The sequence below is a fragment of the Lipophrys pholis genome (assembly GCF_963383615.2).
Source record: "Lipophrys pholis genome assembly, chromosome: 15".
In the NCBI taxonomy this organism is placed as follows: domain Eukaryota; kingdom Metazoa; phylum Chordata; class Actinopteri; order Blenniiformes; family Blenniidae; genus Lipophrys; species Lipophrys pholis.
In genome coordinates this window covers 11,117,775-11,141,536 of record NC_137642.1, presented here as the reverse complement: position 1 = coordinate 11,141,536, position 23,762 = coordinate 11,117,775, and the positions used below count along the sequence as shown (strand labels likewise).

General features: G+C 43.0%; 4 protein-coding genes across 5 annotated transcripts in view; 1 reads left to right on the top strand and 3 right to left on the bottom strand.

Annotated features, from left to right (window-relative positions):
• The window catches only part of spock2 (SPARC (osteonectin), cwcv and kazal like domains proteoglycan 2), a 31,411-nt gene extending 23,341 nt beyond the window's left edge, over window positions 1-8,070 (top strand). Inside the window, exons 3-10 of the mRNA XM_080482333.1 lie at window positions 59-173; window positions 637-742; window positions 2,827-2,935; window positions 3,129-3,263; window positions 4,663-4,881; window positions 5,366-5,428; window positions 6,269-6,400; window positions 6,964-8,070. Coding sequence (XP_080338459.1) covers window positions 59-173; window positions 637-742; window positions 2,827-2,935; window positions 3,129-3,263; window positions 4,663-4,881; window positions 5,366-5,428; window positions 6,269-6,400; window positions 6,964-7,109 — 1,025 coding nt within the window. The 3' untranslated portion in view covers window positions 7,110-8,070. The remainder of the gene's footprint in view (window positions 1-58; window positions 174-636; window positions 743-2,826; window positions 2,936-3,128; window positions 3,264-4,662; window positions 4,882-5,365; window positions 5,429-6,268; window positions 6,401-6,963) is intronic.
• Window positions 8,071-9,695: 1,625 nt separating this feature from the next.
• Window positions 9,696-13,210, bottom strand: tysnd1 (trypsin like peroxisomal matrix peptidase 1). The gene is made up of 5 exons (XM_080482299.1): window positions 13,129-13,210; window positions 11,925-13,043; window positions 10,847-10,977; window positions 10,547-10,732; window positions 9,696-10,361 (listed from the first exon to the last, which is right to left on the bottom strand). Exons 2-5 carry the CDS (start codon window positions 12,998-13,000, stop codon window positions 10,159-10,161), a joined length of 1,596 nt encoding a protein of 531 aa, XP_080338425.1. The 5' UTR covers window positions 13,001-13,043; window positions 13,129-13,210; the 3' UTR covers window positions 9,696-10,158.
• Window positions 13,211-14,227: 1,017 nt separating this feature from the next.
• Window positions 14,228-19,022, bottom strand: sar1ab (secretion associated, Ras related GTPase 1Ab). 2 transcript variants are annotated; one of them, XM_080482089.1, is made up of 7 exons: window positions 18,916-18,986; window positions 17,549-17,619; window positions 16,741-16,860; window positions 16,561-16,626; window positions 16,369-16,472; window positions 16,127-16,258; window positions 14,228-15,587 (listed from the first exon to the last, which is right to left on the bottom strand). In XM_080482089.1, exons 2-7 carry the CDS (start codon window positions 17,604-17,606, stop codon window positions 15,471-15,473), a joined length of 597 nt encoding a protein of 198 aa, XP_080338215.1. In that variant the 5' UTR covers window positions 17,607-17,619; window positions 18,916-18,986; the 3' UTR covers window positions 14,228-15,470. The 2 variants fall into 2 exon arrangements, with proteins under 2 accessions (XP_080338215.1, XP_080338216.1); XM_080482090.1 differs by having other exon boundaries at window positions 14,238-15,587; window positions 16,369-16,406; window positions 18,916-19,022.
• Window positions 19,023-20,162: 1,140 nt separating this feature from the next.
• ppa1b (inorganic pyrophosphatase 1b) lies at window positions 20,163-23,762 on the bottom strand. The gene is made up of 11 exons (XM_080481191.1): window positions 23,614-23,762; window positions 22,623-22,687; window positions 22,274-22,327; window positions 22,042-22,161; window positions 21,864-21,950; window positions 21,591-21,717; window positions 21,373-21,500; window positions 20,923-21,008; window positions 20,747-20,822; window positions 20,619-20,658; window positions 20,163-20,539 (listed from the first exon to the last, which is right to left on the bottom strand). Exons 1-11 carry the CDS (start codon window positions 23,672-23,674, stop codon window positions 20,508-20,510), a joined length of 876 nt encoding a protein of 291 aa, XP_080337317.1. The 5' UTR covers window positions 23,675-23,762; the 3' UTR covers window positions 20,163-20,507.

Here is a 23,762-nt window from a genome sequence, read left to right as displayed (position 1 = left end):
AAAGTGTAGCAGCAGGGATACTACAGTACACAACTAATTTTCTGCCTTTTTCTCCCAGATGTAGACACGACCAAGGACCCTTGTCAAAAGGTGAAGTGCAGCCGACACAAGGTGTGTATCGCCCAGGGCTATCAGAGAGCCGTGTGCGTCAACCGCAAGAAACTTGAACACAGGTGAGTGTTTGTAGCTCCTGGGCAAGAACCGACTGATTCCCCAAACACAAAAGAAAGTCTAAATCCTTCCCCACACACACACACACACACACACACACACACACACACACACACACACACACACACACACACACACACACACACACACACACACACACACACACACACACATACACTAACAGGAGGTTAACACAAGTGAGTTTACACACTGTGGTGAGAGATGGACTGGAGTGTGTTTCTCTGGCCAGCCACCGAGGTAATGATAAAGCTTGTTTGTGCACCAGTGTGGTCTGACCGCCTGCTGTTTAATGATAAGCTAATGCATTCAGACAACATTGTGGAGGGCGGTTTGTTTCGTGTGCAGGTCGGTGCTACTCTGTCTGTGCGCTGAATTGGCACAGCGTTCGCTGTCTCCGGTCGACTTGGGTGAGACTGAAGTGTCGTGTTGTCCTCTGTCATTCAGACTGAAGCAGCCTGCTCTCAGGTCTCCCGATGGAAACTGTCAGCCCTGTCCCATCTCCTCCACCGGGCCTGTGTGTGGATCAGACGGACACAACTACGCCTCGAAGGTACAGCCAATCGTGTGCAAGGTGTTACAATCACTTTTAGACTTGTAATTCCCGCATAAGTATTCAAAACAAATGTTAATTAAATCTCTGGTGATTGATGGGAGGGTCTGTGACTCTAAGTCATCTCTGAAGGCGAGTGCTGTCCAAAAGCCCCGGGAATTGATTGATCCACTCTGACGTGGGTGACCTCTTTCAGTCCAACCGGCCAAAATGTGTGTTCTCTTGTCCTCAACTGACTGTGCCCTCCTTCAGATGTAGGACGACTGCAGAGTCGGAGCTGGATGATTTGGCTTCCCCATGTTGTGTCGCGTGCTCTGATGTTTTAACCTCTCATCTTAAAAGCTTCTCCAGTAGCCGACTGGCGGGGAGTCCAAGGCTATAAAAGTACAGTTTTGGTCACATTGTGAGTCGCTGACCCACTTGATGCACCAAATAAGCCAGTGGTTCTCAACTTACCTTACCCAACATTGTAATTCACTTTGGACGGACTATATATGGGTTATTTTTTCCTTATCGACATGCTTCTGCTGGAACTGTTATACCGCTGCAATAAGGAATACCAACATCCTGCATTTCCTTGCTGTCTATCCTGTATATATTTGTGCTTTAATGAAGTTCAGTGCAGATTTGATCTGGTTTGCACACAAAGTGTTTTCCTGACACACAAGGACAAAGAGAAAACAAAAGCATTTCAAGCATTTGCCTGAACGAGGTTGGCTCACATCAGTTCCACAAACATTATCAAGGATAAAGAGGGGAAAGTAATGTCAGAGGATCTGGAAAAAAAAACAACTAAGAAACCTTGCATGCTTGTATTGAAGCCCAGTAACGATGTGAGGGTGAAGCATGTCCACTCCAAGGACAAAACAGCCAAGTGTCAGCAGAACAATGTGGCGCTTGAGGTTCAATCCAGTGAGAAATGCTCAGACTGCTGCGCCGAGGAACCAAAACAACCACTTTACAAAACACGGCACAGTGGCTCACATGTGATTTGAGTTACTCTCACTGTGTAGAAACTCAAAGAAAAATAGGTTTAGGGTCAAAGAGACTCCTTTTTTTTTCTAAATATATGAATCATTTTTTTTTTTCAAAGATATACTGCCTTAATGCAGTTTTACAATGTTGAAGATACTGAACGTTTATTCATATAAACCTCATGCAGTATTAATGTAAAATAAAAGCAGGTTTCTTATTTGGGGATTAACCAGTACAATTAATAAGAAAAGAAAAACAAGTCAAAACAATTGGTGGATGAAGGTGTAGGGTGAGATTTCTTGCCAGGAGAAATACAGCTTTTCCTATAGTGAAGATCTGAAATCTTTCAGCAGCACATGTTGTGTAATATTTGCTTTTCTCTATCCACTTAACTCAAGTAGCAGTTGTGGGGGCTTTAGTCTATCAGAGCCAGTGCTGAGCAAAGGGCACAGTAAGCTTTTAAGTCATCAATTAACCTAACAACCATGTTCTTGGATTGGATCTGGAATCACACACACTCGCTTTAATGCCCACAGAAAATTCAGAGTCACCAACCACCAAAATGCATGTTTTAGGACAGTGGGAGGAAACGGTCATACGTGTAAGAACCCCACTCTGTGCAGAAAGGTCCCCAAGCTCAGACTCCAACCAGTGATCATCTTGCTGTGATACAGGAGGTCTAATCACTACTGCCATCAATATACATGTGTTAACATAATGTATAATGCATTATGAATTAGGAAGTGACACAAACCTTGCACATTCGGAGCAGAACAGTGGGAAGAGGCTCCCAGGGGAGAAACCGCGACCACGATCCATGATGTAGGGCCTCGGAAGGACCCGTCGTGGCTTGTGGTGACAGAATTCCATCTGTTTATTGATTAATGCTTTATCTCTGGGATCACTATCGGTGACCTTGTGTGCGAGTAGAGGTCAGGAAACACACATAGGAGCAGGACTCGGATTTGAATTAAGGCCTACAGTCGGTCACCTCATGAATATTTGATTTGCATCGCAGCAATAACTCATTTTACTTCACCTTTGTGTCCCCTTGTCACTGGCGTGTGCCTGTGTGCGTGCGTGTTAATGGCTGTATGTGTGTGTTGCAGTGCAAGTTGGAGCAGCAGGCGTGTCTTACAGGGAAGGATCTCACCCTGAAATGTCCAGGTCTGTGTCCTTGTCCAACTGCTGCCACTACATCCAAGGAGAGTAAATATGGTAAGAACAAGCAAACACTAACGTAAGTAACATAAAGGATAAAAAACTACTAAGAACACGTGCATTTAATGTGAATTTACTGGAGGCTTCTCATCTCTTTTTCATTATTCTCACACTGTCCCTCACAATCGTCATAAAGCGGTGCAACAAATATCTCATCCTTTCTGCCCGCCTCTCCCTCTGGCCTACACAGAGAGCTGCACCGGACAGGATCTGGCTGATCTCGGCGAGCGTCTGAGGGACTGGTTCCAGCTGCTGCAAACCAACGCCAAGCAGAACAACAACAGCAAGCCCGGGGCCAGACCGGCCTCGGCCAGCGCCACATCAGGTTTGAGCTGCTCCACAATGAAGTCCAACTGCATTAGGAGCATGTTTCAGTGTTTCAGTTACAGGGAGGATACTATAAAATTGTCAAAGCAAGTCATTAAATCTGGTTTAATACCCCAGTGAAGACAAAGGTAGTTCCAGATGGTACTGCGTCGACACTTTTTACTGCAGCTCTTTGGGGTTTCACTCACAACTCTGGATATCTGAATAATAAACGCCCATCGCTGTCCCATGAATGCCGAAGCTGCTCTTCTTCACTGCTTTCAAGATGTTGGTAGCCTTGATCAACAGTAAGTAAGAACATCAGGACAATTAAATTCCCCAAATCTAACTTTACAACTCTGCTAGTTCCACTGTTTTCTGTAGCTCTATTTGGACTAAACATGCAACACATTTCACAAAATGAACCCATTAAGACATCATTTTAAAGATAAACTACTATGACTTATACAATAGAACTTTTGAAGTAATCTAATGCATTATGTTTGTTAAAATGTCTGATTTGTGATTTATGTTATTTCAAATGGTATTCACTTTCTTAGAAAATACAAGAATTTAATGGCCTGGAAATATTAGATGATAAACAATAAATGCTAAAAAGAAAAGATTGAGAAATAACTCCAAATTAAGGTTATTTTCATTGTTTGTTTCATTGTAAAACTGTTTTTAAAATATGTCTTTAACAAATATTGTAAAAGTAAATATGTTGAAATTGTTATTTTCATTTCATGTATATTTTTTATATTTTGATGTAAAAAAACAACAACACAGGTTACACCAAACAAAAGCAACCATTTTTACCAAAACATTGATTCACAATGATGCTCAACAAGGTCAATTGAACCTTGTGTTTAATTCAAGCTCAGGGTAGAATATCAAAAACCAGCAAAGTTCTGTCTGCAGTGTTGACATTCACTGAGTATACAGTTGAAATCTCTTAGCAATGTCAGTTAAATGTCAAAGTATTCAATATTGTGTCACCTCAGAGTATTATAATGCATCGTGATTCACTGAAATGGACGGTGGAAAGGGCAGCGTACACACCCTGCGTTGAAGGGATGCACGGGGATGCTTTGATAAGAAATCATGATAAAAGGGCAAAAACATGGAAAGCTTCTACCTAGTATAAGTTGTGTTTGTTTATTGCCTATGGACAGCAAACAATCAATTACATCATTATCATGCATGTGACAAACCTCAGAGGGTTTTGCATTGAACCAAAAATGACTACTTGGCATGAGACAAAGTTTGTGCTGCATGCAAGGCGACATTTATGAATTACTGACCATTTCAATGGGAGGCAAAACATATTTCAGAGCTCACTTGCATTGTTTTCTTTTTTTTTTTTTTTTTTCCATGTGTGTGTCCTGATAAGAGACTGTTTGTCTTTGTGTTGGCAGTACTGGACAGGAGCCTGGTGGCCAGCTGTAAGGACTCTATAGGCTGGATGTTTTCCAAGTTGGACACCAATAACGACCTGTACCTGGATCAGGCCGAACTGGCCGCCATCAACCTGGACAAGTATGAGGTCTGCATTCGGCCCTTCTTCAACTCCTGCGACTCGTACAGGGACGGCAAGGTCTCCACGGCCGAATGGTGCCTCTGCTTCTGGAGAGAGAGTGAGTGTCATGGCAGTGGTGTGAGGATTTCGGGCGGCGTGTCCACAAGGCGTGGGCACAGCCTCGTGTTTGTGTGCTGACATTTTCCCTCTTGGCGTACACAGTCCAACTTCAAGGCGCTCGGCTGCCCTCGGGTGCAGCCTGCCTCTGCGCTGAGCGCCGGTCCAACACTATTTGTCTTCCTACTATTCCTGCTGTCCCCCCTTCCTGTGGGGGGAAAATAGTCTCCGCAAGGCACTGAAAACATTGCCGCTGCTTGTTGACAGCCTGGTTCTCCCACAGCTTTCGGAGATCTGAGCATGTCAGTTAACCAACCGAGCAAGAAAATACTTCAGATCTGCAGAAAGGGTTTGGAAAACACGGACAACATTCACAGGAAATTTCAGTACTGGTCATTTATTTGTCGATTTCTGTTGTGTTTCTAATTGTGCCCTCATTTCTATTCTTATTTTAGCTTTTAAAAATAATTGTCTCTTCTTTTAAGAGCCTCCTTGTCTGGCTGAACTCGAGAGGATTCAAGTCCTAGATGGCGGCAAAAGAAAGTTTGGTAGGTATCTGACTTCCCATAAGAGGATTTCAACCCAATTGGATCTGTCTCTCTTGATCGAGGGTTTCATCGAGCAGATGACAAGCAGGAGGTGGGGATTAGTCCCCGATCAGTCTTGTGGATTATGACTTGATACTGACAGATGGAGGAAAGAGGAACGCAGCGACTGGTCTGCCTTTACATGTATGTGTAAGTGTGTGTGTGCCTGGGTGTGTGTGTGTGTGTGCACACTGCAGATTTTGGCTGGCTGACTGGGCTCTGAGTCAGGACTCTCCAAGGACACAGAGCGGCGAGCGGGGGGCAGTCTGCCAGCCCAACACTCAGATGTTTCCCCTGAAAGAACAGACAGACCGTTCAGCCCCCCCCCCCCCCCCATCTCATTTGCATTACTGCTACGACATTATAAAAAATACCAACTGAGATATTTAATGACAAACCCATTCATCTCCGAAGAGGTTGCCCGTACAGTTTCATGTGAACACAGGCTGTACTTCAAAACTGTGTTCGGATTTAAAAATCAATAACATTTTCCAATCATGTTTTCTCTGTTTAACATGAATATTAGCCAGCCAACCCTGCAACCCCCCCCCAATATGCTGCGGTATGCTGACTTGGTACTTATACCTCAATATCTTGCCCCATGAACATATTTTGTATTCATGGAATATGGAATTGGCTGCCACATATGCTGCATGCATTACCCTCTCACTTGGGCTCAGCGCCATATATGATGAGACAGGATGTGTTTGTCCCGGGTTCGTAAGGGAACGCGGCGACTTCTATTCATTTATTAATTAATTTATTTGTTTATTTGATTATTTCTTTTTTTATTTGTGCCAGGTCGATTCATTCCCAGCTGCGACGAAGACGGCTACTTCAGGAAGCAGCAGTGTGACAGGGGAGAGTGTTGGTGTGTCGACCAAAATGGAGGTGAAGTGGCTGCATCCAGGATTCGTGGCAAGCCAGACTGCGGTGAGTCCTGCCGGTGTAAGCCGTCGACCACATCGGAGAATTCAGATTCGAAAGCCTCAAAAAGGAAAAAAAATGTTTTTTTAATCATGTGGGCCAAATTGGCTTCTTCCTCACATGCGTTTTGCACAAGGTTCCCTTCATGTTAGCGGACTGAGGCCGAGAGCAACGTAACTCACTGCAGGGACCGGCGTCACATTCATGTGTCCAGAGTCATTTGCATGCTAAAGCGCCGCTTGTCGCTGTGAGAAAAGTCTTTCAAGATAAATGAGAGCTGGTTGGACTGAACCTGCACCTGATAAGAATGGGTCCCCTGGCAAGGTTTAGAAACAGCTATTAAAATCCAGACAAAGTCAAACATATGCCCCTTTTTTCTTTCTCACCATTGCGGGCAATGTTTTAAATTGATTTTAGGGTTTTTTCTCCCTGGCGTGGAAGGAAGTCCGTCAACGCCATGAGGAAGGCACGGAGAACAGAATGTATTGCAATGTTCAAGATGTAGCCACAATTGATAGTTCCTTACCTTCATTTTTTATTTTTTTTTCTCTCTTCCTGTCTTTCTGCAGATTATGAAATGACTTATTCGGGTGATTTTGGTAGTGGTGTTGGATGGGAAGATGAGGAGGAGAAAGAAGCTGAGGAGACTGCAGAAGAGGCTGAAGAGGAGGAGGGAGAGGTGGGAGAGGTGGATGATGGGGGATATATCTGGTAAAGTGCCAACGTGCAGTCCAGCATCTCGATGGTCCCGCACACACACACACACACACACACACACACACACACACACACACACACACACACACACACACACACACACACACACACACACACACACACACACACGCACACGCACACGCACACGCCTATAAAGAGATGGACATGATGACGCGCTCACGCTCAAACAACACTGGTTTATGGCGAAGCAAGGGGGAGGGTTGCACAGGCTGGGAGGGTGAAAATAGATGAAAATAGATGCTGTGGGAGTGTTTAATGTTCCTAAAATGGGAAACGGGAGGGGGGGGAAATATCACCGTTAAGAAATTATGGGTCTGGAGTCCTGAATTTTGTCCTTCATACTTGTGAATCTTTGTTCTCTTCCATCACACGTCCTTCAAACTATCTTTGAGCAGTTTTTAGCTGATGCATTACGGAGACTTTAAGAAGCCGCAGGTGCTCGTCACGTGCTTGCATTTAAAAAAAGATTTAAAAAAAAGAAAATGAAGCGAGACTTGGTGCGATTCAGTAGTCCAAATTGGCCTCTTTCATCTCTTATGTTTGCAGATTAACAACATTTTGAAAAACCAGTTTGGGGTTATTTTTTGGAAGGAAACTTGACAAATAAAAGCAAGGAAGCCACGTTGGAATACTGAAAGACCCTTTCACTTTACTGTTTCCATGTCAAAACGCTTCAGCTCATGTGTGACAGTAGTGCTCTGTCTCATTCATGACTCGAGAGGCCTCTCTCGCGTCACTCTTTAGCTTGTATATAATGTGTGTATCAGAAGACAGAATGTCACCTATTAGTCCTGTAATCAACGCCTTGGAGGACGAGTGGAATGAAGCTGCTTAGTGGACAAGTGTACATCGTATCATAATGTGGATCGGTTTATGTGTTTAATAAAAAAAATCAACAAAATAAACTCATCTATGTGGCTCAGCTGGCCACCATACATCCGGGGTCATGTTTTCTTCGTTGTCAGATTTTCGAATTGTCTTGATTATAAACAACATTGCTGCATCGATGCAGAAACTCAAGGAGAGCCTGAGGGTGAGAAATACATTAAACCTCCATAGGCCTTCAATTAGGCTAGTTGGGATCTGAAAATGTTGCTCCTTTGCATATTTGTAAAGGATATTACGTAGGTGTTTTTCTCTTTTGTGTCTTTTATCAATTTAGTGAAAACAAACCGCGTAGCATCGTGCCACATACATATTTTAAAAGGTTTTATAACCCTGTTATTAACAACAGGATATGCAAGATTATAGTACAGGAGAGAGTGTCTGAAACATACTTACTAGAAACTTTGTATTCTATTATTGTTTTTGATTCAACTGCCTCATTAGAAAAAACTAAAAAATCATGGCCTTTGAAAGAAACTTAACATGGGACATCAATGTTAACCTTTTCTGTACTATTGAAATGACAACTCCAAACATTCTTCCTACCAGAGGCCATATATGAGCCGCTCGAAATCTGCTCCATCACCAGTGTTATCACCGTCAGCCTTATTTCAGGGAGTAGTCCGGGTCAAATAACATATTCTACATTGTTGTACATGAAGGCCTCTGAGGGCAATGCATCAACAGAGAGTAGACTGACATTTTGTTTCGGGAAGCAAACAAAAAACTATTTAAAAAAATAAAAATGATGGTAGATAACGTAAAAAAATATATATTCCAGAATAAAAGTGTTTGTATTTGTACTTTGTTGCCTCCAACCTGTGTTTGCCAGTGATTCTTCCCACCACGGTGATAAAATGCATTATTGAAAAAGATCATTTTGATTTCAGAACAAAGCCACTTATGTCAATCGGGTTCAAAACAATTTTCTGAACAACTGACCTGCAAAACCAGAGCAAACATAAAAAAAAAATTGGGGGGGAAATTGTAGCTCTTTTAAAAAGCACCATTTCCAACACATAAATCTCCCTCTGTGAGTGAGCTATACCCAGAGGAGAGCAGATTGTATTGTTAACTCACTTCTCCTCTTGCCTTACCTCATTCTGAAGTGAAGTGTACCTTATAGCTATGGGAAACCGGCAGAAATGAGATACAGACCCAGCTCTGCATATCAGCACTTCTAACAGCACAATGCCTATAGAAATCTCTCTCCTCGGGCTCTTCGGGACACTGCCCAAGTCGCTGGCCGTGAACCGTATAGGCTGGCGACGGCGAAACAGAAAACGTTCGGCGCGCCACTGTGTGAGCACGTCCTCGGGAGCTCAGGCCGGGAGAGCTTGTCCTCGCATTGTAAAAATTGACAGTAACCAATCCTCTGAAATGTCATTTCTCAGTTTCACATTTCTGTGATAATGGAAATCAGTACCAGTGTTGTCCCAGTGGGTGAAACCTCAAATGTGTTAGCAGTGAGTGGGAATGCCTGCCAACAGATGTTTGAATACCTGATACCGACAGCAGTCCTCTGCCTACCCAAAGGGACCAATCATTTTCAGCCGCCTGTCAGCTCATTACGCCGAATATTCCTGCTGTTTGGGATAAACAAGCAGTATACAGTAAATCAGGGAAAGAGTGGAAATCCTAGTCTATATTTTGAGAAAAGGTGTCTTTTTCGTCGAGCATGTGATTGTGAAATTAGTTTTTCTTTAATACTGGAAGACATTACATTCTGTAGATCGGATGGACAATATTATTTTATGCCGCCCTATTCATGTTTGTTATTGTACTTTTCACAATGTGAAGAACATAGCACACATCCAGGAGGGAATTAGTGCTAGAACAAAGTGTTGTAATTGGATCATAGTACAATGAATCAATAGGAGCAGGTATTATTTAAATGATGTTAACATGAAATGTTCTTCACATACGGACAGCTTATCACAGATTAGTTGCTTTTACTCATTCGGTGTTGTGACTTTGCTTTCATGAGACAATCAATACAAATATTAGAAAATATCATTTCACGTTTTAACAAAATCACACATACTGTCATTTGGATGGTCCAAAGTGAATTAGGCCACAAAATGCATCGATTAAACATCAGATTTCTTTCCGTTACAGCTCAAAGTGCAATCGCCCCTCAATTACAGTTTGCTCTGGGCACCTTGGAGTCTCCACACACGTTTGACTTGTTTTTCTGTGCTGTCCAGCACCCTGAACACATCAACATCTCCTGTCTGATGGAAATCCTGCAGCAGATTCTGGAAAACAGTCACTGGGATGCAGAAGTTGAGGTGTGGGTAGGTCACCTCAGTCGCCAAGTCCCTGGTGTTGCTGGAGACGATACCTGCAGAGCAGCAAAGAAAAATCTTTATTCCTCGTTGAAAATTGCCGCAAAGAGAGAAAACCGTGAGCCGGTGTGTTTACATGTCTTTCCTCAACGCATGCTGTTACAACGAAGGGTTTCTCGATCACCGTGTGCCCCCCACTGTTCAAAGTAGCACATCATTTTCTAGCTGAGGGCTTCCTCACCGAGCAGCTCTCCCGAGTGTCTCTCAACCAAAGCGCCCCCGCTGGCCCCTGCATGTACTGCACAGGTAGTCTGGAGCATGACGGGTTGTGAATTCAAGATGATGGCTTTGGAGAGGACGCCGCTGGTCAGGGATGGGCCGCACCTCCGACCCAAACCACCATATCCCACCACCACTACAGACTGACCTGGAGGAAAAGAAGTCCAGCTGAGTAACAACTTAATAGCGGTTTCATTATAGAATAACTGAAAATGTTGGATGAGAAGCAGCATCTTTCTTTGAATTAACACTCTTCCCGAACCTGGAGTAAAACTCTTGGCCATTCGAGGGGCCACCGCTTCTAAGAATGGAACTCTCAGCTCTACCAAAGCCAAATCATACGGTGAAGAGTCTTTAGTGGAAAACACCACATCACCCGCAATGTGGCGGACCCTGTAAACAAAAACAACGAAAACAAACACTGAAATTAAGGGTTGAGCATTTCAACACTCTGCAAACACAAACAATACAACACACACACGTATGGAGCATCACAAATACGCTGCATTGCTGTATATGTGTGTCCAGGTTTCAGAGACAGGTTTTCCAAACTTTGGTCCTTGAGACCAGCAGCTCGACATGTTTTACCCGTCTCTCTGACTCACTATCAGGCTTCTGCATCGCTGGAAGGAGATTTCTAGAAGACTAATATGGAGCATAATATGTGACACACATTTAATTAGGAGCTCCAAGTGGAACATTTATGAGGCGTTTCTATTGGTTGAGTCATATTTTTATCTATTTATTAAAGGTGTTTAACAAGCCAGAGAGCTACGGGCTGGATCTGGTTCCACTGGAGGTGTATTCCTGCCAAAGTTAAAGAGTTAATAAGTTTTCCCAGCATCGTCTATGCATGCTCATAAAATTTACAATTGGAACTAAATTCAAGTTAAAATTGTCTGATGTCCTTGATGGGTGTGCTGCTGGAGTTTGAATTTGCTTTTATCTTGCATTACTCTAAAACATTGGCTGTTGATACATCAAAGAGACAGCTCCCTTTACATATGCATCAGGGCATTTAGAATCATAAAAACAAAAACATTATATGAGACAAAACTATTTGAAACACAAAGGAGAAGAAGTTAAAAAAAAGAGCTCCATTAAATGTAACAGAAGGCCACACGACTAAAACGTTTGTTCATCTTCCCAGAGAGATGTAGTTAAATCAGTATTTCTCAACGCTTCTAGCTTCATTTCTCTTATCACGTTCAATAAATATGGATAATTTGAGCCTTCTAATCTAATCTTTTCCACAGCAAAAAAAAAAAAAACCCAATGTGTTGGGTTTTCCTCAGGGCTCACACTGTAAGGGGTGTAAAGATCAAAAAGTCTGCAGTCACCTGCCGTTGTGATGAAACTTCAGGGTGACTGTGGACTTTCCATTGACAACATGCCGGCAGGTCACAACCAGCTGAGCAGCGACTACAACACCTGAGCCCCAGAACAGTCCACTGTCCACGAAGCACACTGTGGGGTATCGAACAGCCTCTGACTCATGTGCGGCGGTGGACATGCAGAGGCTTGCCTCACCCGGATGCTGCCAAGTGTCCCTTAGTGGATCTTCACCACTCAAACTGTTTCTGACAGTTCTGAAGATGGCCTGGACGGAGCACACCAGAGTGAGGCCGATCCACTCACTGGCCTTCCAGCCAAATGGAGACACGATGACCCCGACGAGGCGCACCCTCTCCGATGCGCCATCCACTGCGAACAGCCCCCCACCTTCTGTGCCTGGCATGCAGCGAGCATCTGTCAGGATGACAGCATTGTCCTCGCCAGCGAGGTTGCTGACGACGCCCCTGCTGAGGGTGCTGATGAAGAGGTCCAAGCAGAGAGAACCGAACGGTGACCCGCAAGCAACAACCGGGCAGCCTTTCTGCAGGGACGAACTGCTCTGCCGGGGGATGCTCCCTGGCTCCTGTAGCCCGGGGATCTCCCCACCTGTCCTGAGTACAGCGAACCAGCTGAGGAGGTGAGCATCTCTGACCAGCTCCTCATCCTCATTCTCGTCGCCATGGAAACGCCACTGGTCCACCCCCCGGAAGAGAGTCTGGAAATCGTGTTTAAAGTCCACACAGTTCACCAGCATCAGCAGCTCGGCTGCAGCTTCAGCTACAGCTGGTGTTTTGCTCCTGGTGCGGGTGGATGAGCTCCGGTCGGTGTCCGAACCTCGCTGAGCAGCAAAACTGACGCGGATCTGAAGTTTGCTGCTGAAGTTCTGCGGCGACAGGAAGGGTTTATTCGAAGACAGCGAGTGTTTGTCGGCGAGGAACCGTGAAAACGGGAGGCCGGTAGAAATGATGGTTCCAGTTGGAGGGTGGACGATAACGCCGCTGCAACTCGCAGATTTCTTCGCTGAAAAAGCCTCCGACACTTTGACAACACAGCAACAGTTCTCCACCTCCTTCAGCTCCATGGTGTTAGCCACAATGCTATCACGCCACTATAACAGCGGATCGCTGAAAGAAAATCGCCAGAAACATTTACAGCTTATCAGGAAGAAGACACGCTTCCCTCATGGATACATATTTTAGAGTAACTCACAGTGTTCGACATGGTTTCTTATCATTAATGTTCTCCTACAGTTCTGGTCCTGACTTCCTGGCAGCTTCAACGTGATTGGTCGAAATGTAAACGCGACTAACTCAGAACCAATAGGAACGAAGGAGGCGGGACTACTGTTGACACTGTGGTACAGCGTGTCCGAAAGAGAGGAGTCTTATCATGGACTTTATACTGTCGAGAAAAACAAGATACAGAGCCCCAAGCAAGCAGGAAAAGGAATAAAACCACCAAAATATAGAATATTTAATCATTATCTTATAAGCTAATAATAATATTAGCTACAGAATGACCACTTAGAAATTCAGAACTACAAAGTGGTACAAAACCAATGAAATATACACTAATGGAACAGAAAAATACGTAAGAAGTGTGAAAGAAACCACATGGAAACACAAAGTGATCACCGAGAGACAAAACTAACCATGAGAGGTGAAATGCAGGGACTCAAATCAACTACAAAGACATAAGAGCATCCTTGGAGAGATGTAAAAACACAAAGAGAACTACTAAATAAACTACATATCAGACACATCCAGAACAATGATGCACAAAACAAGTTCAAAGTGAATACAATGACACAGAACAACAACAACAAGAAGACATAAAACTACCAGGAATGCGATAACCTATGATTTGCAAACAACAAAATATCTTGATATTTGTAGGAATAGTTTATATTCGGCACAGCTTTAGTTACAAAAGCTCGATTAACACTTCCACACTATAGAAAAATTGTCCCTGATTTGATTCGGGGTTTGGGGGCCCTCCTGTGTGGCGTTTGCATGTTGTTTCTCTGGGTTATCTGTTTCAGTTCCCACCGTTTAAAACTGTCATTTGAGGTTAACTGGTGACTGTAGACTTGTGTGTAGTTGTTGTCTTTCTGGTTCCCCTGGTGATCGGTCCGGAGCGCACTCTTCCTTCCACCTTCAACAGCTGGAATCAGCTCCAGCAGCGACACTTATGTGATGAATATGAAAGGATGGATGGACGCTGGATCTGGATATATTGTACCGTAAATGTGCAACAGAGTATGTGCAGGACATAGAACATTTAAAAGAGAGACAGCCACATCAGTGCAATCTGCACTCACAATTTGTCAAATCTTCTTTATTCATCAAGCAATAATATAATCAAAAATACTTAAACAAATACAATTCAAAGTCTTGTCAAGAGAAATACATCACCCTAACACACACTTAACTTCCAATAAGAATATGACCTACCTTTTGTACAGTAACAGACACATTACTTCGTAATGAGCCGTTTCATTGTAACATAAGGCAAGCCCATTTTATTGCAAAAATACAAATAGATTTGTATACACAAAATGCCACATGATGTTGCATGATAAATCCATGAATATGTTTGGCACGTTCTTTTTTCAAGCACCAGCCGAGTACTCTCATAATATCACTGCACGTTTTCAGCAGCAACTAATCACAAAGCACTCAAGCCATTTCACGGCAATTAACTATTCTAAACACAGCTATTGCAGTCTCCTCTCTGCGGAAGAGTTCGTCACATCCTCAGGCTTTGCTGTTTTATTCTACAATTATTTAACACGGTATATTGAATAAAGCTCCTCAAGCCACAAATTAGTAAATTCACTGCTGGTCACTTTCATATAAATGAGTAAAACTGTAAACTGTTTGTAGTTTTAACAAAGAAAAGAAACATGTAGTGAGGAGACCCAGGTATTAGGTTACAGTATCAAAAATTTATAAATATGGCAACAAATTTCTGCCTCACATTCTAAAAAAAAACCCATCTTTTCAGATTGTGCTTTAGGATTTTTAGCGCTTCAAAAGAAAGGTGACAGAATTTAAGATACTACTTGGATCAGTGCCAATAGAAATCTTCCGTCCTTACATGAGAAGGAGTTCCTCCAAGCGCCCAATGTTAACTAAATTGACCTTCACTGTAAGTCAACACCGGCAGCCAAAAATAAACCTGGGTCAGAAACTAGTTCACAGTGAGGCTGTTCAATACGCCAGAGCAGATTCCCTGCAGGCTTTAGGGTAAAAAACCAAAGCATGAAGATGATTCTCCACACACTCAATCCTTTATGATACAGACTGATGATTCATATTTCATCTTTGACCAACTGTGTTGTAGTTGTATTATCGATAAGATGCGCAGATTACATTACCGGGTACGTGCATTACCACAAAAACACTACTTGAGACAGAACTTTTACTGGCAGTCAAAGTCTTACATCACGAATATTCAGTTAAATCTACTGCAGGTAGTTTTGTGTGGAACTTGTCTTTGTGCGCAGACCGCATCGGCAGATCTGATTAAGGCTATTAGAGGAGCGCGACTCAGTCGATGTACTGGGAGAGCCAGCGGAAACCGTCTCCATATCCCTGTCTCTTCAGCACGCTGCACATGAAAACCTCCATCGGCCTCAAATTAAGCTCCTTCAGTGACACTGTGCCCTGAAAAGAAGCAAAACCACATGTTGAAAGCACAACTTTTACTTTTCAATGCACACGAACATATCCTCACACAAACATGCTAGATTTTTTTCATCTGTGACTTTCTGCACATCCAAAGACAGCCTGGAACAATATATATATAGTATTTGTCAGTCTGCTATTAATCAGATTGTCATGAATAGAACTAATTAATTTTGCTTTTTACTTTTTTTTTTTTTTCAAACAGTTCCAAGCAACTGGACTGAGACTGATGAAATGAAATTAAAGACTACGTGTGCAATTTCAGTATAGTTGCCAAGCTCAGTAGTGATGATTGTACAAATTACACCAGGCATTTGCGTGTCCTACTTTAGGGGTTTAGGCACAATGAAACGCGGATAGAGGACGCAATAAGGTCAATGTCTTCTATTCATTCGGCTGGCCTTGCAGCACTTATTACCGCAGCCATAAAATGAGAATAAAACTGCAATTATCATTTGTAATTTAGAATTACACTGATCAAATTACACTTGACATCGCAACGCACACGAGCTGATTACCTTTCCGGTTGTATGTCCATGAAGACCAAACATTCCCCTGAGCGCATCTTCACTGATGGCCTCTGGGCGGTCTATCTTATTTCCCAGGATGAGAACGGGGATGTTCGCGATGCTTTCATCCGTTAAAAGAGCCTGCAGAGGAGACGAGGCGCAAGATGATCAAAAGGATTACTCCTATCAGAGACCGATAGAAATACTTGCAGGGATAAAATAATAAATAAATAAATATATACAAAACTCACATCCAGCTCGATTTTAGCCTCAGCGAGTCGCTCATAATCTGCACAATCAACCAAATAGACGATGGCATTTATAGCTGGAAAGTAATTTTTCCAGATCCTCCGTGCTGTTGGAGCCAAAACATTTCAGGATTTATATGAAACCTCCAGGGATGCACCACGACAATGATACACAAATACAGTCCAACGTCTTACCCTGCGTGTGACCTCCGAGGTCAAACGTTGTGAAGGTCATCCCTGCTATAGTCAGCTCCTCCGATGCTGCAGCACAGTTCAAACACTCACTTTAGTAAAGTGACAATGCAAGAATCCCCCCCGCCCCCCAAAAAAAAAAAAACCTGCTGACAGGGCACTATGTCATGTTGCTGAATGTACTTGGGTATAACGTCGGCACATGCTGGCCCAGCCTGTCATCCCGGAGCATGTGCAGGAGAGTTGTTTTTCCAGCATTGTCTAGTCCAAGGAAAATCAATTTGCCCGACTTCTTGTACAATCCTGAAGACAGCGAGAGAGAGAGAGAGAGAGAGAGAGAGAGAGAGAGAGAGAGAGAGAGAGAGTGAGAGAGAGAGAGAGAGAGAGAGAGAGAGAGAGAGAGAGAGAGAGAGAGAGAGAGAGTCAAACAAACTGATGAGGAGGAGCTGGTTCCTTTGATAATCATCACAGACACAATGGGTTTTCACAAGAAAGAAAGAATTCCAGCAGATGTTTCTATTCCTCACACATTTCTAAAGAGTGTGAAGAGAGGGTTTATGCAAAGTAACAAAGCACAAATATTTCTGCTAATATGAGTCAAAGGAAAACTTTGTTTGAGAAATGAATGAGTATGAAGCTGTTACTGTACTTAAGTACTTATATATGAACTATTGGTCCCTGTTTGCTTCCCTCTTCAAGATAAAACCCCAGACATCTGCACATTGGTGAATTTTTGCCCTTAAATGTACATTTGAAAAGACCTGAAGTTAAAATTGATTCTTTATCAGGACCCTGCCAAGGCATAATGAAGAACACAGTATAAATATCAAGCTTTGGACTCTTGTTTGAGACATGTGACAGCAACCATGCTGACAGTTATTCAGACATAGATTCATATTTTAACGAGTTTCAAAGATTCACCGGTTTGTTTCTGTGACACCTACTGTGTGACAATAGTAGTGCCTGATGACACTTTTGTGTTATACTCTACCTAATAGCTGCAAGATGCTGCTGAAGCTCCTGTAGATCCAATCAAATATAAAAGACATGTCTGGTGACGGCCTGAAACACAGGAAATTGAACAAAGACAAAACCAAATCATGAAAATGCAAAGATGAAGCTATCTCAAAATAAATAACACTAAAGTTAATGGGGTGAATGAACAAATTACAGATATTCACATTCAATGATTGATTAGTGCTTTTGAGAAATCGCGCTTCAAATCAACTCGACCCAAAATTGAAGTCAAACTTCATGATGTTCATGGTGAGCTATTCCTTTAAACATATATAATTCCTGTTTGATATCTACATTTGTTTAATTTTAAGCCATGGTGAATGTATTTCCAGTACTCGCTCTCTCTCTCTCTCTCTCTCTCTCTCTCTCTCTCTCTCTCTCTCCTCTCTCTCTCTCTCTCTCTCTCTCTCTCTCTCTCTCTCTCTCTCTCTCTCTCTCTCTCTCTCTCTCTCTCTCTCTCTCTCTCTCTCTCTCTCTCTCTCTTCCTCTGCTAGAATTACTATTAAACACTGTTGCAAAAGGACACAGTTGTTAGTGAATCCAGCACTAAGACTCGTTGTTATTCATTATTCCTGACCCTGGATTACTCTGCTGGTATGTATAAGCTCTGCGTAATTGCACACAAGTTTCACAGGATGAAAGAGAAAGCAACAAGCAGCCTTCGCTTTGGTTTGATTACGACGTTACTTTGCTCTGAGAGAGGCCTCACTCCTTCACACTCATCATCAACTGACTATTTTTAATGGCAGGTTGTGGCAAGGACACTTGATCTGGTTGTCAGTCTCTCTCTCTCTCTCTCTCTCTCTCTCTCTCTCTCTCGCTCTCTCTCTCTCTCTCCCTGGCTTACAAACACCTGTCACTCCCTGTGAACTTCATGTGTTCACTGCTGTGGACATGGTTTTCACTCTGCTGGCCAAGGATTCGGGAAATCCCCCAATACTTCATCAACACGGTGTCCCAAACTCCAAATAAAAAGAATCGCGTGTGACTAGTACGACATTTCACGGACGACCAGCTGTAATTTAATATCCTTGGTGCTGCTCAGTTGAATCCTGACATACTTTGGTATAAATAGCTTTCGCATTTTACGCAACTCTAAAAGCAGAAAACAAACACATTAAAGAATGAAACTCAGAAGTTGTGCTTTAAAACCACGAGTCCCTCCATTGACAAGTATTGCTACATTCGGTTTGTCATCAGAATAAAATAAAAAAGGTAAACACATGCAGTTGAACAACAGAGAGACCAAAAACAAAGCGCGTCCGGACAAGATCACCAGGGACAAATGTGAACATCTGATGGGGGAGGTAACAAAGCTTCACACATCTTTCGCGATGTTACCTTGGTCGGTCGAGTTTGTGAACTCCTTGTCGGTCGCCCTTTCAGTCCGGGCCTGTCCCGTCGACTGACGTGAAGCGCGCAGGCTTGACAGTTATCCGGACGTGCGTGCGTCACCGTGCCGGGGGCTGGGAGGGCCGCACTTCTCCCCCCGGGTGGGGAGGGAGGGGTGCTCACAACTGCTCGAATTGAAATAATTGCAGCGTTGAACTTGCAGGAGTCCGACTGAGAATGAGTCACCTGATTAGTGGACAGATGTGGCAAAAGTCCAGTGAAATCTGGAGCTGGAAGTATATATGGCATGGTGGTTTTCCCATCCACATCAATGTTACAATTAATTATAAACGGTTTAAATATTTTAAAAAGCCTAAACGATATGAAGAGTTTGAATAAGGTTTAAGAGGTATAGGCTGAAGAAGTTGCATATTTGCACATGACGAGTCACGAGCCGTGATGTCATGTACAAATATCAGAATGGATACTCACCTCCTTTTCAGTCTCTTTACAGACATTGGCACAGAATTGCGTGCATGCTTGAAGAAATTGCGCAATTTCTTTCAAGTCTTCTGTGTGTGTTTTGTTTTTTGTTGTTTGGGGGGGGGGGGGGGGGGGTGCAGGGGTTAAAAAGCACACAGTTAAAAAGTGTTATATATTCTTTGTAATGAGTCAGCTCACTAAATGAGATCCACCTTGGATGGTTCATCATGGGCCACATTAAATCCTCTGGGATTCTGAGACAGATGCGTGTCCTGATGTGCTTATCCCTACCATTCTTAAGGATGATGTCAAGTTTTGGGCCACGGTACGTGAAAATATAATTCTTAAAACTTCCTCTTTTCAATAGGTGGCGCTATGGCTATGAATGGACATTAGTATATTGATGTGTTCAGGGCAACATAAGTTGTTTTTTTTCTTTCTGGGAACTCTGGTGTGTCCTTACACTCCATAAACACACATTTTAGATTCAGTGGTTCCTGGAAGCAATATAAAGCGAATAGGAAGGCAGTGAACACTAGGTGGCAGCATCATAACAAGCGTCTCTCCACACAGGCCCTGTTGTACATTAGAGATCTTCCCAAACAAACACTGCTTCAATGAGTGGATCAATTACATGTGCAGAAAGAGATCGGACTTAGACTAATTCACTGTATGTATATATGCTGGGGAAAGGAATTATCACACACACAACAGGGGGTCCCTGATGTCTGATGGAATACTGATCAGGACTTTAATGAATCACACACTGAGATCATTTCACCAGAGAAGCTTTATTAAATCACAGCGGCCTCACACAGATATCTACAAGGCATCGTGCTTGTACGTTGCTCATGATAGCACATCTCCAAGGAGATCTTTGTTAAATAAGTGGAAATTAGTTATTGGTCAAGACATGAGTGTGTTTGGATTGTTCTCCTTCATTACAGTATCTATTCACTACCTCTACAGGAAGTCAGCCGACTCAGACCCAAACGTCCCACCAACCCCCTGGTTCTGAGTGACTCGTCGCCACATTGGTTCCCGACAAAGAACTTCATCGACAATATTTCTGTGAGAGATGAGCCTTTCTTTCCGCTCCAGTCCAAGAAGCTGTTGGGTTACTTCCTCTCATAGTAGAACCATTTATCAACTGCAAATGATAAGATTACAGGCAGGTCAATTTAGCAGAAATTGCCATTACTGAACGACATGGCGCCATAAAACTCTACCTGATAAGGGGATAGGCTCTGCTTTTCCACAAGGAGATGTCTAAAAACAAAGAGAAACATCAGCTTCTGAGGCACTATGTCAACGTGTGAAATTACTTTATAAAAAAAAGTTAAAAAAAAAGACTTACCTGTTCAACAGCCGCTTTTGCATCAGCCGCTGAGCAGCAGTAGTCGCTGTCGCCAGCCGAGACGCAAGTGTTTTTGCTGTTTTATCAAACGACATTTAGATTAACTGTGGTCACATTCATGTTTTAACTTAAATCTAAAAACAACCTGTAACATCAAGAACGATGACAAAACTCACCAGTTCAGTTCACCAGAGCTGGCTTTTTGAGAAAGGAGGGCTTTCCAGAAGTTGTGGGTGCTCTTTATTACTTCAATAGCGAAGTCCTGAAACATATCACATCAATTACTTGATTTTTGGTTCTGTCTATTATCATTAATAATAATAATAATAATGAGAATAATAAATGAACTTGTATATCTCGTTCATGTCCTCAAGTGAAGTTTAAAGGACCAGTAAAACAAAAACTCAAACAGTTTCTGAAGGCAGTGCCTGTATGTTGATGCCAAGGGTTATATACAATACTTGGTACTCTAAACGTGTAACAAGGTGGATAGTCAGACAAGCAGAAAGGAATAAAGTTTAACTTGATTCATTCATAGTTCACTTAAAGCGAGCAGGGAAACAGACGGTGTCTATGATCACTAAATTTGTCACACAGCCAAAAACTGGGGTGTGTAAGGTGGAGACCTTGTCTTTAAACTCGTCGTTGAAAGCAAACCGGTTCTCTGGCTTCCCATCTGGCACTTTGTACCTCCTGAACCAGTCGACTGTGGCCTCCAGGTATCCCGGTTTCAGGCGCTGGACGTCACTGATGTCTAAAAACAGACCAGATTCACGCATGAAATGCTGCTGCAGCTGGGGTAAACACTTGAACAGGAAGAAAGAGGACAAGGTGAGACGCCTACTGTTCAGGTCCTTGGCCTCCGGGTCCTCCACATTGATTGCAATCACCTTCCAGTCAGTCTCACCCTCATCGATCATGGCGAGGATTCCAAGTGCTTTCACTTTGATGACTTCCCCGCGGGAGCACACCTACTGGACATTCTCAGTTCACGTTTCAGTTTCCACAGGAAGCATCAGCATGTCCATCGTCATTTTACACGTGAGTAATATCCACAACCAACTAAAATCAGCTGACTGAGGCAGATTAAAAGTCATGAAGGAAGTAAAAGCATCACCTTAGTGCCGATTTCACAAACATCAATGGGATCGTTGTCACCGCAGCAGCCTGTGTCTCCATCTTTATGTGCCGGGTCTTCCCACGTCTGAAACACAACCGCATTAATCAAATCACACAGATGCACACATGATCAGACATACTGAGACTTCTCAGCTTTTTAAAGCCGACGCTCTGACCTGGGGAATGGCTCCATAGTTCCAGATGTAGCCCTTGTGCGGGAAAACATTGGCAACGTATCGCAACTTGCCTTTCTTCACATCCTGCTTGATCGGGTTCAGGAGGTCTTTTGTTGCAATCTGAAGCAGAAAATTTATTAGTTCCGATTCCTAAAAATGTGGCAGACTATTTGATTTACTTCAATCCAATCACGAGAAGCAGTAACTTTTATTCTATCAACATTACTCTTACTTCCATCTTTGCGTTTGTCCATCTTGGCACTTCAACAACCACGTGAAAGACGTTCTGCGACAGACAGGAAGTACATTCTCAGCATTTCCATTCTCCCATTATAATTCCTTTCTACCTGTTAAGAGTAGCTGCTTCAGAGCGATGTAACAATATTATGCAATCACTGGTTCTATTGACAGAGCACTGAGAAAATAGAGCAAAGGCCTCTCACTGCCCGGTAATCAGACGATGACATTGCAATCATGCAGCGTGTTGATAAAAGAATATTATTATCGATATGATGAGAGAGAGATCCCCGACATGCGGGATTAAACTAAGGTCACGTAAACCAAAGCAGACACTTTCTTACCTGACTCTCGTCGGCATACATTGGTATGTCGTGGAATGGTGAGATGTACTTTGCTTCAGCATTTTCTGTGGAAAAAAAAGTGAAATTCAGTGACTTAGTTAATGCACACTCCACTCACTCAGGAGAAAACTACAGATCGCATCAGACCAGCATGGAAAATACTGAAACTAAACTAGCTTCTTTTCACATTTGGACTATGTTAGTTGATGCTACTTTTCTTTGTAAGATTGGGAATGACGTGCATTCATAATGATAACTGAAGCTTTGTTCACTAACTTATAAAGAATCAACCACCCGAAATAAGTGACACGTTAACATTGATCTACAGTCTGCAATGTGTAATAAAAACCTAAATTGTATCTAAGAAGGAACTTCAACAGTTTCAACTATGTTTTATAATCCAAGAGGACGTTGTGCAAACACCTGTAACATTTTATGGCTTCATGTTGATCAGCTCACCAAGTTTACAGAGATTAAAAACTTGCTCTTGCCAGGAGGAAGCAGGAATGACAAGGCCTGCTTCCCATCGCATCCACAGGCTCGACTGTGACTCGTGTTTCACATTAAATTGTTTCCCTGTTAACTGGTGACCGACTTTTCTTATTGCCGCTAGTGACAGCAAACGACAAGAGACGCTATAGTAGGACGGTCACCTGTTAACTGGGAAACCGGTTAACCCGAAACACCAGCGCGACCCGGCTAAATGGGGACGGAGGAACCCGCAGGACTGGTTTGCGTCTCATAAAGACTCAGACGCTCCCGTGCGTTTCCCTTGTAACTCAAACAACAAAGAGTCAGAAGACGAATGTTTAGAGATAATGTGTATGCAATTTTCGCCGTTCGTGTCAACAGTGACAGGGCGAAACCCACCAGCAAGAATAAATAAAAGGTGACACGTGGGAGGTTGCGGCTGACTCGCGGGGATACTGGAGAGAAAAGAAAAGTTAAAGAAGAGACTATTTTTTATTATTTCGACTCATGTTCTACTTACTGAAGAATATGCGGTAGTCTAAGGTGTTGGGGCTTCCCCTCTCTTCCACTGTGTAGCTCATGTTGGGGTGCGGGTCTGTGTTGCTGTGCTGCTTTGGATGAAGGATGGCGGCGGAAGAATACGTCTTCACCGGGGAGTAGTGGGTCCAC

Excerpts from the sequence above, each read along its gene's own strand:
- ppa1b (XM_080481191.1), bottom strand. The coding sequence starts at position 23,674 with ATGAGCTACACAGTGGAAGAGAGGGGAAGCCCCAACACCTTAGACTAC. Across the intron at positions 22,688-23,613 it reads AGACTACCGCATATTCTTCA|AAAATGCTGAAGCAAAGTAC; the intron begins GTAAGTAGAACA and ends TTTTTTCCACAG. Across the intron at positions 21,009-21,372 it reads ACGACGAGTTTAAAGACAAG|GACTTCGCTATTGAAGTAAT; the intron begins GTCTCCACCTTA and ends GATATGTTTCAG.
- tysnd1 (XM_080482299.1), bottom strand. The coding sequence starts at position 13,000 with ATGGAGCTGAAGGAGGTGGAGAACTGTTGCTGTGTTGTCAAAGTGTCG. Across the intron at positions 10,733-10,846 it reads GGCCAAGAGTTTTACTCCAG|GTCAGTCTGTAGTGGTGGTG; the intron begins GTTCGGGAAGAG and ends CTTTTCCTCCAG. Across the intron at positions 10,362-10,546 it reads ACACTCGGGAGAGCTGCTCG|GTATCGTCTCCAGCAACACC; the intron begins GTGAGGAAGCCC and ends GCTGCTCTGCAG.
- sar1ab (XM_080482089.1), bottom strand. The coding sequence starts at position 17,606 with ATGTCTTTTATATTTGATTGGATCTACAGGAGCTTCAGCAGCATCTTG. Across the intron at positions 16,473-16,560 it reads CCTCGGAGGTCACACGCAGG|CACGGAGGATCTGGAAAAAT; the intron begins GTAAGACGTTGG and ends TGGCTCCAACAG. Across the intron at positions 15,588-16,126 it reads ATGGACATACAACCGGAAAG|GGCACAGTGTCACTGAAGGA; the intron begins GTAATCAGCTCG and ends GCTTCTTTTCAG.